The sequence below is a fragment of the Leishmania infantum genome, chromosome 23 (assembly GCF_000002875.2).
Source record: "Leishmania infantum JPCM5 genome chromosome 23".
Taxonomy (NCBI): Eukaryota; Euglenozoa; class Kinetoplastea; order Trypanosomatida; family Trypanosomatidae; genus Leishmania; species Leishmania infantum.
In genome coordinates this window covers 522,754-538,356 of record NC_009407.2, presented here as the reverse complement: position 1 = coordinate 538,356, position 15,603 = coordinate 522,754, and the positions used below count along the sequence as shown (strand labels likewise).

Sequence of the window (15,603 nt, the reverse complement as noted above, 5' to 3'; positions counted from 1 at the left end):
AAACAAGTGCTGTCATCGTGAAGGGAAGACCAGCAGTATAGCGGGCAAGAAGCATCCGAATATACAGAAAAATGGTACTCTGCTCAACGGCCACCTTCGAGGAAAGAAGTAGGCGGTCTTTTCTGTATCTGCTTCTTGCCATCGTATTTTGATGCTCCTGCGCTTCCATTTGCTCTCTCTGTCTCTTCACCATTCTCGCCTTCCTCGCATTTCTCCTCTTGCGTCTTTTGTGTTCCTCTGCACGACAGTGGAGAGGTGCCATCCTGCGTGTGAACCCTTCACTGAAGAGAGAATACAGCAAACCGACCAAACGCGGCTACCCGTGCCGTCGTTCAGACCCCCAACAAATCCCTCTCTCTCTCGTCTGGCCTCGTTCCGGTCGTTCTTCGGACAGAGAAAGACGCGCGCGCGACCACTTTGGGCGCATTTAAGCTCTCTGACCGAGGCTGAGTGTATGTATGTATGGGTGTGTGCTCTTGTTGCCTTCAACTCGTTCGGCTTCTCATCGTCAAAAAGAGGCAAGCGGTGCTCTCACCAACTACCCTTTCCTTTTCCTTTTCCTTACATCTTCTACAGTGTAGAGCAACGGTGTACAAAGGCAAGCAAGACACAGCCATACAGATGCCCGCACCATCTACAGTGGACGATCCAACATCGTCGACTCATGCCTTCTGCATCGTTTGACAATATTACCCCTAACCCCATCCTTGTGCCCGTCTCACCTTCTGCGACTCCTCCTTGGGCCTCCTTCTTGGGCAAAGCTTCTTGTCACTCGTCCCATAGTGGGAGTGGCATTTCCTTTGCCACCGTATCATCTTCATCTTGGCGGCGTTTTCGTCTCTAATGACGGGCGTGTATGATCCCTGATGATATTTTTCGTGTCGAGTGCCTCTTCAGGCACCCACTGCTTGCCTCGACCATGTGTTTGCCTCGTACCCCCACATACAAATCTATGTATATATGTCTACAGATGTACGCATACCTCTTCCCCTGTCCGCCTTTTTTTTTTGAAAGTACTTTGTCACATTTGCCTTCCTTTTTGACCGCTTCGCCGTCTTTCTCTCTTTTTTTCCGATCGTTTCCCCCGACTTCCGGTGATCATGCGAGAGCACCCTGCTCGACGAAGGTCATGCGCCGCTCCGGCCCGTCGATATGCACAACGTTGTCGTTGATCGGCAGCAACGACGAAGTGGTGGAGGAGATGCGCCGGCGTTTCCCTTCCGAAATCGGCTCTACACCGTCACGGGTGCTCCCTCACCCCTCTTAGCATCGTCTTCATCTCCGCTGCTCTACTTCATATAGCTCCAACGGACTCCTTTCGTTAGCGATCACCTCGGGAAGAATCGATACTCCCGACTATGAACACCAATGCGAAGATTATGCGTTATGCCACCGTCGCCGAGTTTTCGCTGAGGCGCCTGTGGATAGCACTGTGCTGATGCTGTACTCGCCGGACGATGCTGGGGAGCGGTTCTGCTACAGCGACGCGACGGTCGGGGGCAGCGGCGTGGAGCGGGAGTTCCTGCGCGTGGCGGCGTCGTACGTGGCGTCGCCGCACGAGGGGCCGAGGAGCGCGTACTACGACTTCTTCGCTGCGCACAACGCGACGCTGTGGACCGTGGACAGCGCGACGCGCGTTGCGACGCCGATGCAGCTGGACATTGTGTACACGTTCGTGAACCCGAGGGCGCCGTCGTTCTGGCGCAACCTTGAGGCGCGGCACGTGCGGTTCGAGCAGCGGCGGTACCGCGACTGGGAGGAGCTGCGGTACTCGCTGCGGTCGCTGCGCGAGTTCGTGCTTGCGAGCGGCGCGCTTGCGCAGTACCACCACCGCCACGCTGCGGACGTGCGGCGGCTGGGTGAGCTTGGGTACCAGGTGAACATGAGCGACGCTGGCGCGGCAGATGGGGTTGTGTCGCTGGTGCGGCGCGTGTACCTTGTGCTCTCTGACAGGGACCAGGTGCCTGCGTGGCTTGACACGGAGAGGTTCCCGGAGCTGCGCGTGGTGACGCATGCGGATATGTTCAGCGCTGATGAGGCGGCGTGGGTGCTGCCGACGCTGAACTCGAACGTGATAGAGTCCGGGCTGCATCGCATTCCGGGCATCTCGCGCTTTTTCCTCTACATGGCAAACGACATGATGCTGGGACGGCAAGTCTCCTTCTTCGACCTGTTCCGCCCTCTGTCGCCGCTTCGCCAGCGTCTACACGTGTACCATCTCAGTCGGGGCAGCGAGGGGTCGACAAACGCTTCACTCGCGTCGAATGGGACCGGACGCGTCGCATTGCTGCTGGAGCCGGTGGTCCACAGCGACACGCAGTACATGGAGGCGAAGGGAGAGATGACCAGCTCGGAGCGAGTGCAGGTCATGCGTGCCCGCGAGGCAGTCAGCAGCTGCATGCTTCAGCAGGTGCTCCCCGTTCTGTATGCGAAGGGGCGCAGTGGCGAGTGGCTGGAAAAGGCAGTCCTCTTGCCCTCATGGGCGACGACGCGGGCGTTTGCGTTGCCCGATCCGCATTATGACGTGACGCCGCGTGGATGCGGCGTGAGTAGCCATTACTACTACCATTTATCGTCGATTCGTCTCGAAGGCATCGGACTCCCATTTGGGTATGCCCATAGCCCGCAGCTGGTGGACGTTGAGGTGTACCGGCGTCTGAATGAGGTGGAGCTCTTCGACTTCACCAACACCACCCGCGCCGCGTACGAACGCGAGATGCACCCATACTCCCCTATCGATGAGTATGCAGTCTTTGAGGTGGCGATGATGCGTGGGATGGAGCGGCACCTGTGGAGCTCTGTGTGGCGCGCCGCGCCGGCCGACGCGTTCACGGACGTGCGCGACACGCTCGAGTCTTGGTGGGCTGCCAACGTTCTAAGCGACCCGATGGACGCTGCTCGACGTGTGTCGTGGCGTCTGTCTAGCGGCAGCGCGGACATGTCGATGTTTGGCGCGCTGTACGGCGACACTTGGGGCGTGCAGCTGCAGCGGCCGGACCTTGCCATGGAGCTTGGGTACTGGTGGGTGCGCGGTGCGGTGCGGCCGGTGCGGCCGAGCCGACGGCTTGCAGCGCTGAAGAAGCTGTACGCGATCCCTGAGGTGGGGACTGGCGACACGTGCGGCAGCGAGTCGCCGTTGTGGGCGGCGAGGAGCGACGACCACTACTACAGCCTGCTATACGACATGTTCCACCACACGCGGCACGACGAGACGTTTCTGTTCGAGATGATTTATAGCGACATGAAGGCTCTGCTGCTTGCGGCGCGCCTAAGGTACGAGTGGCTGAGGCATCCGCTGTTCATGGGCTTCAACGACAACATTTTAGACGACGCCAACCACACAGAGGTCCGGATAGCTTTTCACAGGCTTCTGAGCATAGCGATCCAGAACGCACCGCCGGCCCCATGGGAACTTTAAAAACCTGTGGGTGGCGGGTGCAACGAAGGGATAGGAAGCCCATGCCAGCGTGGATCTGGTGAGCGTTGTAGAAGAGACAGCGATAAAAGGCCGCCTACCCGCCTTTGCACCACGCTACTAACAACGACAAAATTTTCTCCTTGTGTTATTCGCCATGATGGCGACATTCCTGTTCCTTTCCTTTTGTTCGTACAGCGTTATCCCCGAATCATTTTGATTGTTTCCATTTCTCTGGCCTGACGGCGAGGGACACACCCATTTCGGTGCGTGGTGTCTCAGGGTCCAGTGCCCCCACTCTGTGTGGGGAAGCCACGCAGCCCCCACCTAACCCCTGCCAATGCCGAACCACCTCTGGTGGTGGCAGGGGCAAGCACCTACGAGCTGGGGGGGGTCAGAGCGCTTCATCGCCACGGATATCGGCGGTCGGGTCCTGGACGGCGGTGCGTCAGAGCGGGCTGCGACAGCGCACGCGTCCGTGCCACCCATGTGATGGACAGCGTGTCAGCGTGACTCGAGCTATCCCACGCCGGGCCGTCGCACTGCCTGCTGCTGGGGAGCCTGCGCCATCGCGAGGGATGCACCAGGGGTGGCAACCGGCACGATGGGAGCGACTGTGAGGCGACCTGGGAGGCGGGTGGGCGGGGTATGAGGCAGCGGCCGTGCTCGCAGATGACTGAGCCGGCGCACTGCCGTAGCGCGTGTGTACCGCTACTTCGCACCACGCGGGATGGGCCTGTGGCAGGGCGGTTGGAATGTGGACTGACGTTTGTTGTAAGGCTGGACGGACGCCTTGAAGAAAATAATCTTCTCTCGTAAGTGGTCGAACACGGCGTTGAGTTTGTGACCACATCTGTTTATCGTGTGTCTGCTGAATGTCAAGGGGCGGGCACGAAGGAAAAGAGGGGGCTGAGGCCGACGGCGCAATGAAGTTGCTGATTGTCAACTCCATGACTGGCCGCATGCCGGTCGCTTTTGGGTTCTCGTGTGTGCTGCGCTTGTTTCGCAAAAAAAAAGGTCTCATCGCCTGTGCCCCTTTTTTGTTAGGAAGTAGCTCTGCTCGTGTGTTGTTTCGTCTCCGATCATAGCGACTACATCAATCCATCTTTCAAAGGCCGGAGGGGTAGCTTGACAGCAGTCCTGCACCCTTGCGGCGCTCTGAAAATTCAGACTAGCGCGAACGTGGACGAAAATGATGAGCAGTGGTGAGGCATCAGATCATTACAACAAGAAAGTCGTTTCCACGGCCATTGCAAAAACACAACCATGACAACACTGGTCTCAAAGAACAGCTGGGCATCGAAGGGAAGTTTTGTCTTCCTCCATCATTCGCGACAATACCTGAGGGCCCCGTTCCGCCACGCATGCACGGGCTTTTTGATTCTGTTCATCTATCTGACAGTATTGGTTTCCTGGGAGAAAAGCTCTGCTCATTATGAGGGGCTTCGACCCATGCCAGAGGAGATCTGCGCTCTTCACACGGCCCCTGGTGTTACTCATAGCGGCTTTAACGAGACGCCTGTGGATAGCACTGTGCTGATGCTGTACTCGCCGGACGATGCTGGGGAGCGGTTCTGCTACAGCGACGCGACGGTCGGGGGCAGCGGCGTGGAGCGGGAGTTCCTGCGCGTGGCGGCGTCGTACGTGGCGTCGCCGCACGAGGGGCCGAGGAGCGCGTACTACGACTTCTTCGCTGCGCACAACGCGACGCTGTGGACCGTGGACAGCGCGACGCGCGTTGCGACGCCGATGCAGCTGGACATTGTGTACACGTTCGTGAACCCGAGGGCGCCGTCGTTCTGGCGCAACCTTGAGGCGCGGCACGTGCGGTTCGAGCAGCGGCGGTACCGCGACTGGGAGGAGCTGCGGTACTCGCTGCGGTCGCTGCGCGAGTTCGTGCTTGCGAGCGGCGCGCTTGCGCAGTACCACCACCGCCACGCTGCGGACGTGCGGCGGCTGGGTGAGCTTGGGTACCAGGTGAACATGAGCGACGCTGGCGCGGCAGATGGGGTTGTGTCGCTGGTGCGGCGCGTGTACCTTGTGCTCTCTGACAGGGACCAGGTGCCTGCGTGGCTTGACACGGAGAGGTTCCCGGAGCTGCGCGTGGTGACGCATGCGGATATGTTCAGCGCTGATGAGGCGGCGTGGGTGCTGCCGACGCTGAACTCGAACGTGATAGAGTCCGGGCTGCATCGCATTCCGGGCATCTCGCGCTTTTTCCTCTACATGGCAAACGACATGATGCTGGGACGGCAAGTCTCCTTCTTCGACCTGTTCCGCCCTCTGTCGCCGCTTCGCCAGCGTCTACACGTGTACCATCTCAGTCGGGGCAGCGAGGGGTCGACAAACGCTTCACTCGCGTCGAATGGGACCGGACGCGTCGCATTGCTGCTGGAGCCGGTGGTCCACAGCGACACGCAGTACATGGAGGCGAAGGGAGAGATGACCAGCTCGGAGCGAGTGCAGGTCATGCGTGCCCGCGAGGCAGTCAGCAGCTGCATGCTTCAGCAGGTGCTCCCCGTTCTGTATGCGAAGGGGCGCAGTGGCGAGTGGCTGGAAAAGGCAGTCCTCTTGCCCTCATGGGCGACGACGCGGGCGTTTGCGTTGCCCGATCCGCATTATGACGTGACGCCGCGTGGATGCGGCGTGAGTAGCCATTACTACTACCATTTATCGTCGATTCGTCTCGAAGGCATCGGACTCCCATTTGGGTATGCCCATAGCCCGCAGCTGGTGGACGTTGAGGTGTACCGGCGTCTGAATGAGGTGGAGCTCTTCGACTTCACCAACACCACCCGCGCCGCGTACGAACGCGAGATGCACCCATACTCCCCTATCGATGAGTATGCAGTCTTTGAGGTGGCGATGATGCGTGGGATGGAGCGGCACCTGTGGAGCTCTGTGTGGCGCGCCGCGCCGGCCGACGCGTTCACGGACGTGCGCGACACGCTCGAGTCTTGGTGGGCTGCCAACGTTCTAAGCGACCCGATGGACGCTGCTCGACGTGTGTCGTGGCGTCTGTCTAGCGGCAGCGCGGACATGTCGATGTTTGGCGCGCTGTACGGCGACACTTGGGGCGTGCAGCTGCAGCGGCCGGACCTTGCCATGGAGCTTGGGTACTGGTGGGTGCGCGGTGCGGTGCGGCCGGTGCGGCCGAGCCGACGGCTTGCAGCGCTGAAGAAGCTGTACGCGATCCCTGAGGTGGGGACTGGCGACACGTGCGGCAGCGAGTCGCCGTTGTGGGCGGCGAGGAGCGACGACCACTACTACAGCCTGCTATACGACATGTTCCACCACACGCGGCACGACGAGACGTTTCTGTTCGAGATGATTTATAGCGACATGAAGGCTCTGCTGCTTGCGGCGCGCCTAAGGTACGAGTGGCTGAGGCATCCGCTGTTCATGGGCTTCAACGACAACATTTTAGACGACGCCAACCACACAGAGGTCCGGATAGCTTTTCACAGGCTTCTGAGCATAGCGATCCAGAACGCACCGCCGGCCCCATGGGAACTTTAAAAACCTGTGGGTGGCGGGTGCAACGAAGGGATAGGAAGCCCATGCCAGCGTGGATCTGGTGAGCGTTGTAGAAGAGACAGCGATAAAAGGCCGCCTACCCGCCTTTGCACCACGCTACTAACAACGACAAAATTTTCTCCTTGTGTTATTCGCCATGATGGCGACATTCCTGTTCCTTTCCTTTTGTTCGTACAGCGTTATCCCCGAATCATTTTGATTGTTTCCATTTCTCTGGCCTGACGGCGAGGGACACACCCATTTCGGTGCGTGGTGTCTCAGGGTCCAGTGCCCCCACTCTGTGTGGGGAAGCCACGCAGCCCCCACCTAACCCCTGCCAATGCCGAACCACCTCTGGTGGTGGCAGGGGCAAGCACCTACGAGCTGGGGGGGGTCAGAGCGCTTCATCGCCACGGATATCGGCGGTCGGGTCCTGGACGGCGGTGCGTCAGAGCGGGCTGCGACAGCGCACGCGTCCGTGCCACCCATGTGATGGACAGCGTGTCAGCGTGACTCGAGCTATCCCACGCCGGGCCGTCGCACTGCCTGCTGCTGGGGAGCCTGCGCCATCGCGAGGGATGCACCAGGGGTGGCAACCGGCACGATGGGAGCGACTGTGAGGCGACCTGGGAGGCGGGTGGGCGGGGTATGAGGCAGCGGCCGTGCTCGCAGATGACTGAGCCGGCGCACTGCCGTAGCGCGTGTGTACCGCTACTTCGCACCACGCGGGATGGGCCTGTGGCATGCTGGCAGAGCCGAGTTTAGCGTATGTTTTACATGAAAACGAATGGATATAAAAGGGATGGGCAAGAATGTTGGCAGCAGCGGTGGAGGCATCCTTACAGGATACATGAAAGAACAGAGAAGGTGTATACAGCTGAGATGCGGGGAAGGTTACTCGCGCAACAGATTGTTGCTGGCTGGTCTCTCATCTTGTGTCGTTACGCCGTGTTTGGTCTCATCACAGTGCCTCTTCGCCCTTCTCTGCTCCTCCCCCTCTTTTTCGAGGCGATATTACCTCTGTTTTGCGCACCTGTCGGTGGGTGGGAAGCAGCGCATCTCTCATTCGGTTTGTATATTTTTTTACTGGTTGGCCTCGTCGCCAGCTCTGCACATCCACCGTTATATCGTCGCGAGCCCTCATCATCACCCCTCCCTCTTTCATCGCGTTATGTGACTGCTCTGTTTGGCTCACCTGAAAGACTCATCGGAAGCGCTGCATTTGCCTGCTGTTCTCTCCTCCTTAGCGCCGTCTTCTTTTTGCTCAAGCCTCGCTACTTCACCTCCTGGATAGGGTAACTTGACTTTGCGCGTATTGCGAGTGTGTTGTCGTAGCTCGGGCTTTCCATTCGTTTCTTCGTTTTTCTTTTTGGTTGCTTGTTGTCTTCCGTGTGAGTGTGCGAGCGCAGGGGCGCAGCGTCTGTCCGCGCCTCGCGAAGCCTGCTGTGGTTCTCGCTTTTTCTCCCTCCACAGGGTGCCCTCCTTCGACGCACATTCGGCTTCTGCGTGTGCGTCCTCGTCGCCGCTTCACTGGCGCAGGGAGCACTGATTCACCGTTTTGCTGTTTGTTTGGCGCTCTTTCTCTCCACCCGTAGCTTCGGATCTACGCGTTCGTCATGAGCTCCAGCGGCGGGCCTTCGACCTTATTGGTGTCGTCGCCGTCCAAGGATGTGGCTCGGCATCAGCAACGACAGAGCCGCCTCTGGATTGCTTTACCGAGTGCGTTGCTCCTTGTAGTTGTGGTCTTGTGCCGCACCGGAATCTCGTCCTCAGTAGGCTGGGGAGGAGGTAATGTCGTTCGTGGGAGTATCACGGAGACAGCGTGTGGAGCACACGGTGCTCCAGGAGTCGCCGAGAGCAGCTTTACTGAGACGCCTGTGGATAGCACTGTGCTGATGCTGTACTCGCCGGACGATGCTGGGGAGCGGTTCTGCTACAGCGACGCGACGGTCGGGGGCAGCGGCGTGGAGCGGGAGTTCCTGCGCGTGGCGGCGTCGTACGTGGCGTCGCCGCACGAGGGGCCGAGGAGCGCGTACTACGACTTCTTCGCTGCGCACAACGCGACGCTGTGGACCGTGGACAGCGCGACGCGCGTTGCGACGCCGATGCAGCTGGACATTGTGTACACGTTCGTGAACCCGAGGGCGCCGTCGTTCTGGCGCAACCTTGAGGCGCGGCACGTGCGGTTCGAGCAGCGGCGGTACCGCGACTGGGAGGAGCTGCGGTACTCGCTGCGGTCGCTGCGCGAGTTCGTGCTTGCGAGCGGCGCGCTTGCGCAGTACCACCACCGCCACGCTGCGGACGTGCGGCGGCTGGGTGAGCTTGGGTACCAGGTGAACATGAGCGACGCTGGCGCGGCAGATGGGGTTGTGTCGCTGGTGCGGCGCGTGTACCTTGTGCTCTCTGACAGGGACCAGGTGCCTGCGTGGCTTGACACGGAGAGGTTCCCGGAGCTGCGCGTGGTGACGCATGCGGATATGTTCAGCGCTGATGAGGCGGCGTGGGTGCTGCCGACGCTGAACTCGAACGTGATAGAGTCCGGGCTGCATCGCATTCCGGGCATCTCGCGCTTTTTTTTCTACTTCAACAATGATATGATAGTTGGTCGTCTGCTGTCCTTCTTCGACCTGTTCCGCCCTCTGTCGCCGCCGCGCCAGATCTTGGAGATGGCCAACCTGCAGCAGGCAAATGCTGTGTGTGACATCAGGACAGCTCAGCTCTACAGTGACGATAAACGAGTCCCGCTTCTATTCGAGACCGTATTTAACAGTGACGGCTACGTGCGAGCCCCATCCAGGTCAACTCTGGCACGCATAGGAGCGTGGCTAGTTCCTCAGTCGTGGTGCGCCGAGCTGGAGGATATGCATCCTACAGGGAGGTTGGTGGACCGAACGCTGCGCTTCTTGTGCAGACCAGCGCAGTTTTCCAAGCCTAAGCTGAATAGCAATAATGCCCTGAACCATCTCGCTCGTTATTACATTCAGGAAGAGCTGCCCGGGATCGTTCCGTCGATGGAGTACGCTCATATGCCTCGTGTGGTTGATCGCGAAGTGCTACAGACGATGTTGGACGACCCCATAAATGGCTTCGCCGAGACTGCGAAGGAGATGCGCAGAGCGTATCTACGCAGCATGAACAACTTTTCCCCTGCTCACATCTACGAGTCGTTTGCGTTGGCGATGCGCCGCGCACGTACGGCGGCGCTTTGGTGCCAGAGTGACAAGCGATGTGTCGCCTCGCTGCGACACATGCGTCCCCTCACGACCCGTAAGTGGCGGCGGAGGCGCAATACGTCCTGCCCTGGCCACCCGCTCGAGGGAGGCAGCCAAACGGTTCGGCTGCAGCACAGCGATATGCTCGCGCGCTGGAGCTCCTACGAGGAAAAATGGCTGAGCAGCATCACCACTGTGCCGGTGTCGCCGACGAAGACGGCGTATAACAGCCTCTCTCGCCGCAGCGGTAGTGTGCAGAGAACAGCCACCTCCGTGCCGGCTTCAGCGCCGCACCGACTCTACAAGCCGTCTCAGGTGGTGCGCACGCTCTTGTCGGAGAGAACGGCAAGCGCACCTCAGAAGGTGAGCCACGAAATGATCAGTGGCTGCCGGAATCGCGGCTCTGTAGACGCGTCACGGGTGCAGTCTTTGGTGCTGGATGTGCATCACCACGTCTCCATGACTGACCTGACGTTTCGATTCTTTATCGTGGAGGACTTTCAGCGCCTTGCGATCATTCTCTCTCGCCTGGAGCACTCCGCTAGCAATGAGGCGGGTGGGTCTGCGTCGACGGCCCGGCGTGCATCGATGTCACCTCTGTTTATTACCGTGAACGACGATCTTGATAGTGAGGTAATGCGTAAGCAGCTGCGCACGAGCCGCCTAATGGGGTGGAATGAGTCTCATCTCACCCAGGCAGCCTTTCATCGCTTGCTGTGGCTCTGCTCCCACCTGGCTCCTCAGGCACCATGGGAGCGCCGGCCGGTCCCTGCGTAGCTCCTCTGCATGTACGTTGCCGTCGTCCGCTTTCCATTATGTTGTGTGTGTGTGGCCTGATTGGTCGGGAGCGGTATTGTCCGTGCGGCACACCTCTTCTGCCGTCACCTTGCCGTGTGCAGAAGTCGGACGAGGGGTTGACGTTGACGAGAGCGTTGGGGAACGACCCGCCGCACCCTGCTGCTGATTTTTTTCGATGTCTGCGCATGTGTTGTTGGTGTTTCTTCCCCCCTCTTGCTGGTGGATATCTCCGATTCTGGAGAACTGAGCATGCGCTCTCTGGCCCATTTTCGTGTTGCTTTTTTTTTCGCTTGGGTTCGTTCTATAGCTGGCGACGCATCACCGAAACGATAGCTCAGTTCTGTGAAACGAATACCAACAGTCGTTGAGATCCACGCGTCTACCCTCCCCCCTCTCTCTGTTCTACGTACCCGCACACTCACAAAACACTTCGTGAGGAAGAAGGAAACGCCTTGCTTTCGTCATGGTATGCCCGCTTTCCTTGTCTTCCCTTTCTCACGGCCTGTGTGTGTGTGTGTGCGTGGGTGCGTCTGTATCGTTTGGGCGTTGTTATCTTTGTTTGGTCAGCCTTTGTTTGCTTATGTATCCGCTTTTCTGTGCCGCTCTGTCACGAGCAGGCCGGTGCGTGTGCACGCCTTCCTGTGCAAGTACGTGTAGGTTACATATCATGCACACATGTACCTCTCTTCCGGCTAAGAGCCCCTCTGGTATTGCGATTTCCTCCTCTTTTTCATTTTAGCCTTTTGCCTCTTCCATTGCCCGTCGCCCTTGAAGCATGCCGTTGCGTTGCCTACTCTGTGTCTTGTGCAAGCGCCCTATCATTCTCTTCTTCTCCCTTTGCTCTTGCGTCGGCGTCACTGTGTTTTGTCTGCCGCGCAGTGCTTTGGAAAGACCTATCGATTCGCCGTCTGCCCGCTTTTTCCTCCACGCGTTACAGTCTTCATGTGTGTGTGTGTGTGTGTGTGTGCTCGTTTATTTGTGTGTATGCATGTTGTTGTCGTGTCTTCTCCAATGCCGCCGTGGCTGCATACCGTCACTATCACTGTCTGGTGGACATCACTATCCTCCCCTCACTTCTTTCGTGTTTTTTTTTTTGCCATTATGAAAAAAAAATTTTTTTTCCCTTTCAGAGACGCGGTAATACCCTGCCTTGCCCCCTTCCCCCTGTCTCCGTCTCCGTGTCTCTGTCCTCTTCCTTTTCCTCTCTCGATTTCTCCTTCTTTAGCGCGGCTTTTTATCGCTGTAAGTGACATAAAAGGCGGAAGAAGGCAACCACTATTTATGACCCCCGACAAACCATCCAAGTCTCCTCGTTGTGCCCCCTCCCTTCTCTCCCCTTCTCTTTCTCTATCGTAAGAGAGGGCGAGATGGAATAGCGATGTGGCTGCTGTACCTGCTGGGCGGCACCTTCCGTGCCACCCCACCCCCCTCCGCTATGGTGCCTGCAGTAAGGGCGGAAATGGGAAAAAGAGTTCAGATAAAAAAAAATAGCGATCAATATGGAAAGGCAACGAAACACAGACAACAACGGCTAGGCTCCGCCGCGCTGCACAGGGTATCGGCACACCCAGCAAGCATTCTGACTCCTCTTCGCGCAGTGACGAGTCTATGCACCGGCGTGCACCAGCTCTGGTGTCTCTCAGCTGCTCTCTTCTGTGCCATGCTTCAGGGTTACCTTTTTTTTTTGTTTTTCCTTTGTTCCTCTGCGGTCTGCGAGTCTATCTACCCGTCTTTCTTCCTACAACTTCTCCCACATGATGATCGTTTCGCGTAGACACACACACGCGGCATCTAGCGCTTGAGGGTACAAGCAGAAAGGAAACAAACCCCGAAGAGGAAGGTGGAAAGCAGCACAAAACTCATGCATGACTGTACACTTCCCACCTTGTCTTTGCAGACGTACTCCGGCTCTGCTACCTGTGGGATACGAATCCGGGAGTGAGTCTAGTCGCGGACATACGCATACGCGTACGCAGGCTGACTCATCAACACACTCGTGGAAGAGTGCAGCGTCGGCAGTTCTGCTTCCACTTTTACTTGGTCTCCGATTTCCTATTGGATCGCCTCCTCTCTGTCCTTCTTTCTGCAGTACTTGTGGGTTTCCTGGCGGGCGGGGAACGAGTAATACATGCGCTAGGCTCTGTATTAGCTGCTGCGAGGAATGCTTGTTCAGGCGGCGGGGCGGGACCATCCACACGTGCTTGCGTGCCGAGCCTTTTGTTGTCCCCTGCGTGGTGGCATCTGCGCTGACGTGGGGGCTTCCTAATGCCGCTCTCACGGCTGGTGCGGGGTCACTTCATCTCGCTTCTTCATTTTTTGGAGCTCCACTCAGCAACGCTGACGGTGCTCGCACGCGGGACGCTGTCGTACGTCGCTGTCTAGTGGCAGCTGCCCACACCTGTGGCGCACCTGGCCCGGCGAACGGGGCACGCGCCGGGGCGCGACTTGCAGTTTTGGGGTAGATGTGTGAGACGAAAGGAAGAGGGATGGTGACAGTGAGACACCGTTGAAGGACGGCACGCGCGGCGCTGTGGTTCACCGCAACCTCAAATCCGAGCTGATCACGGCGGTGGAGCTGCATCCCTCGACATTGGTAGCAGCGCCTTGTGACCCGCGTACACGGCTGGACAGAAACGTGCGTGAGCGGAGACCCAAGGTGCCGCTGGAGGATGTGCTGTGTGCGCCGCTCAACTGCTCTTCGGTGTGCAAGGTCTTCTGCGCAGCGATGGACCACGAAGAGTACCACCTGTGGCCGCTGGACGACTCGCTGCTGAACACGCACACCGCTCTCGCTCGGGGCGAGGCAGTGGCGTGTGCACCTCACACTGGAAGCGCGAGTGCGAGGACGGCCGACACCCCGCGGGCTGCGTCGCAGAGGCGGGGAGGCAGGCTAGCGATGTGCTTATTCGTGTGTTTGACGGCGCCAGTCGACAGGAGCTGTGCCGCTCTTTGCCCAAGTTCACGGGTTCCCTGATCGAGCTCCATCACATGAGCACCTCTGCTCACACAGCAGCAGCGGCGAAGGGGGCCGCGACACTTCGGGACGGGGGGGGGTGAAGACCACAGCCAACCTTGTGCCGTTCCTCGCTGGGATCTCAGCCACTTCCATCGGCCTCAGCACCAAGGTCAAGTTCCCGAACGTGTCCTTCGTGAACAGTAGCGTGCCTACGCTGGCAAAGCACATGTACGGGGATGATCTGAGAGCCCCCCTTCACCTCGGCCTGCTGCCACAGCGTTTTCGAGTATCTGATGCACCACACGGGTACCTAACAGCGGCGCGGGTGACGGGTGTGGACCGCTATTTCTAAATGCTCTTCTGGCAGCGGGGGCACTCCGAGCTGTCAGGTAACTCTCGCGGCCCTTGCAACATCGTGTCTCACTACATGGCAGGCGAGGCGGTGTGTGAGCACGCATTGGACAACACGGAGCGCTTGCTTGCAAAACAGCTCAGCGGCTGCCGCCGCGCATGCACCGGCGCGTCGCTTCGGGCCCGCCAAGGATAGCGATTGCGGCGCCGCACCGGGGAAGAGGGAGGGGACAGCTACAGAAAGGACTGCTTCAAAGTATTGCGCATGACCGGGAGCCACGCGGGCACGCACGGCGCCATGGTGCCTCTCTCCGACACCTTGACCCTCTTCTTCAATGACCTGCGCGTGAAGCTGCGCTTCTTCGAGGACCCGCTCAACACACTCATCGTACTTCCGGGCCACGGAAACCACATGGGACACCACTACAAGTATACCCACGCTGGAAAATGTGAGCGGGTCGCCGCGCCGTCGCCATGGCGGTGACACCAGAGGTCTTGCACCGTATCGGTAACTTCAAGAGCCGTTCTGCCAGGATTTCTCTGTTGAGCTTTCAGTGCTGGTCGAAGCAACTATCGACATCGTTGGATGTATGCCCAGCCCTGGTAGGCCTGTGCAATGCGAGCTTGGCGGTATACGCGAAGTTTAACGATCCTGGCATTGTGCGCGCGGCCTGCTTGCTCGACCTCCGCGACGAGACGCTGCCGGCGTTTGTGCACAAGAGCTCTCAGCTACCCCGACCCTCGTGAAGCATCCGTGCCCACGAGATTACTGCGCCGCTCCGCGACACCAGACGACGGCGCACGCTTTCTCTCTCGGTGCCTGCCTGCGCGTGTGTATAATATATGCATACATCTATTCGACATACTCCTCAGATTAATGAGGTTTCCCATATTGCCAACGTGCGTTTGCACGTTTGGAAGGCTACGCTTACGATGAAAGACCCGCGTGTGGTTGTGTCCCTGTGTATGTGTATGTGTAACTGGTTCTTGCTCACCCCTCCCCGACCGAATCAAAAGGGGCATGCACACTCACCAGTGCGCGGCACCGCAACCAGCAGCAGCTTTCCGCTGCACCCACGTATCTGGAAGAGGATCGCCACTTTCCCCAAGCCTTCTCCGCGTGCACATACAGCCCACGCACCCGTCACAGGCCATCAAAGTACCCACGACTCGGCCTGCCGAGCGCAGGGGTGTCTGCCCGCACGAATGCGGTCCGTCAAGGGATCGCCTCCGCTACGCCTACATGGCACGGCTGGAGTCAGCGTTGCTCCACGGTGCCGCCGCGCGGTCGGCTGGTGCTGGCCGGGAACTGCACGAAGGCCCTTGTGCACCCTCACGCCAAAGCAGCCGCAGCC

The 15,603-nt window shown here is 59.0% G+C and overlaps 3 protein-coding genes across 3 annotated transcripts; all 3 read left to right on the top strand.

Moving 5' to 3' along the window:
- Window positions 1–1,438: 1,438 nt before the first annotated feature.
- On the top strand, window positions 1,439–3,418 carry LINJ_23_1340 (hypothetical protein, unknown function; the record flags this gene model as incomplete). The annotated part of the gene is made up of 1 exon (XM_001465770.1): window positions 1,439–3,418. The coding sequence occupies one exon, from the start codon at window positions 1,439–1,441 to the stop codon at window positions 3,416–3,418; it is 1,980 nt and encodes a 659-aa protein (XP_001465807.1).
- Window positions 3,419–4,954: 1,536 nt separating this feature from the next.
- On the top strand, window positions 4,955–6,934 carry LINJ_23_1330 (hypothetical protein, unknown function; the record flags this gene model as incomplete). The annotated part of the gene is made up of 1 exon (XM_001465769.1): window positions 4,955–6,934. One exon carries the CDS (start codon window positions 4,955–4,957, stop codon window positions 6,932–6,934), a length of 1,980 nt encoding a protein of 659 aa, XP_001465806.1.
- A 1,892-nt stretch (window positions 6,935–8,826) lies between these two features.
- Window positions 8,827–10,920, top strand: LINJ_23_1320 (hypothetical protein, unknown function; the record flags this gene model as incomplete). Its single annotated transcript, XM_001465768.1, has 1 exon — window positions 8,827–10,920. The coding sequence occupies one exon, from the start codon at window positions 8,827–8,829 to the stop codon at window positions 10,918–10,920; it is 2,094 nt and encodes a 697-aa protein (XP_001465805.1).
- Window positions 10,921–15,603: the final 4,683 nt, after the last annotated feature.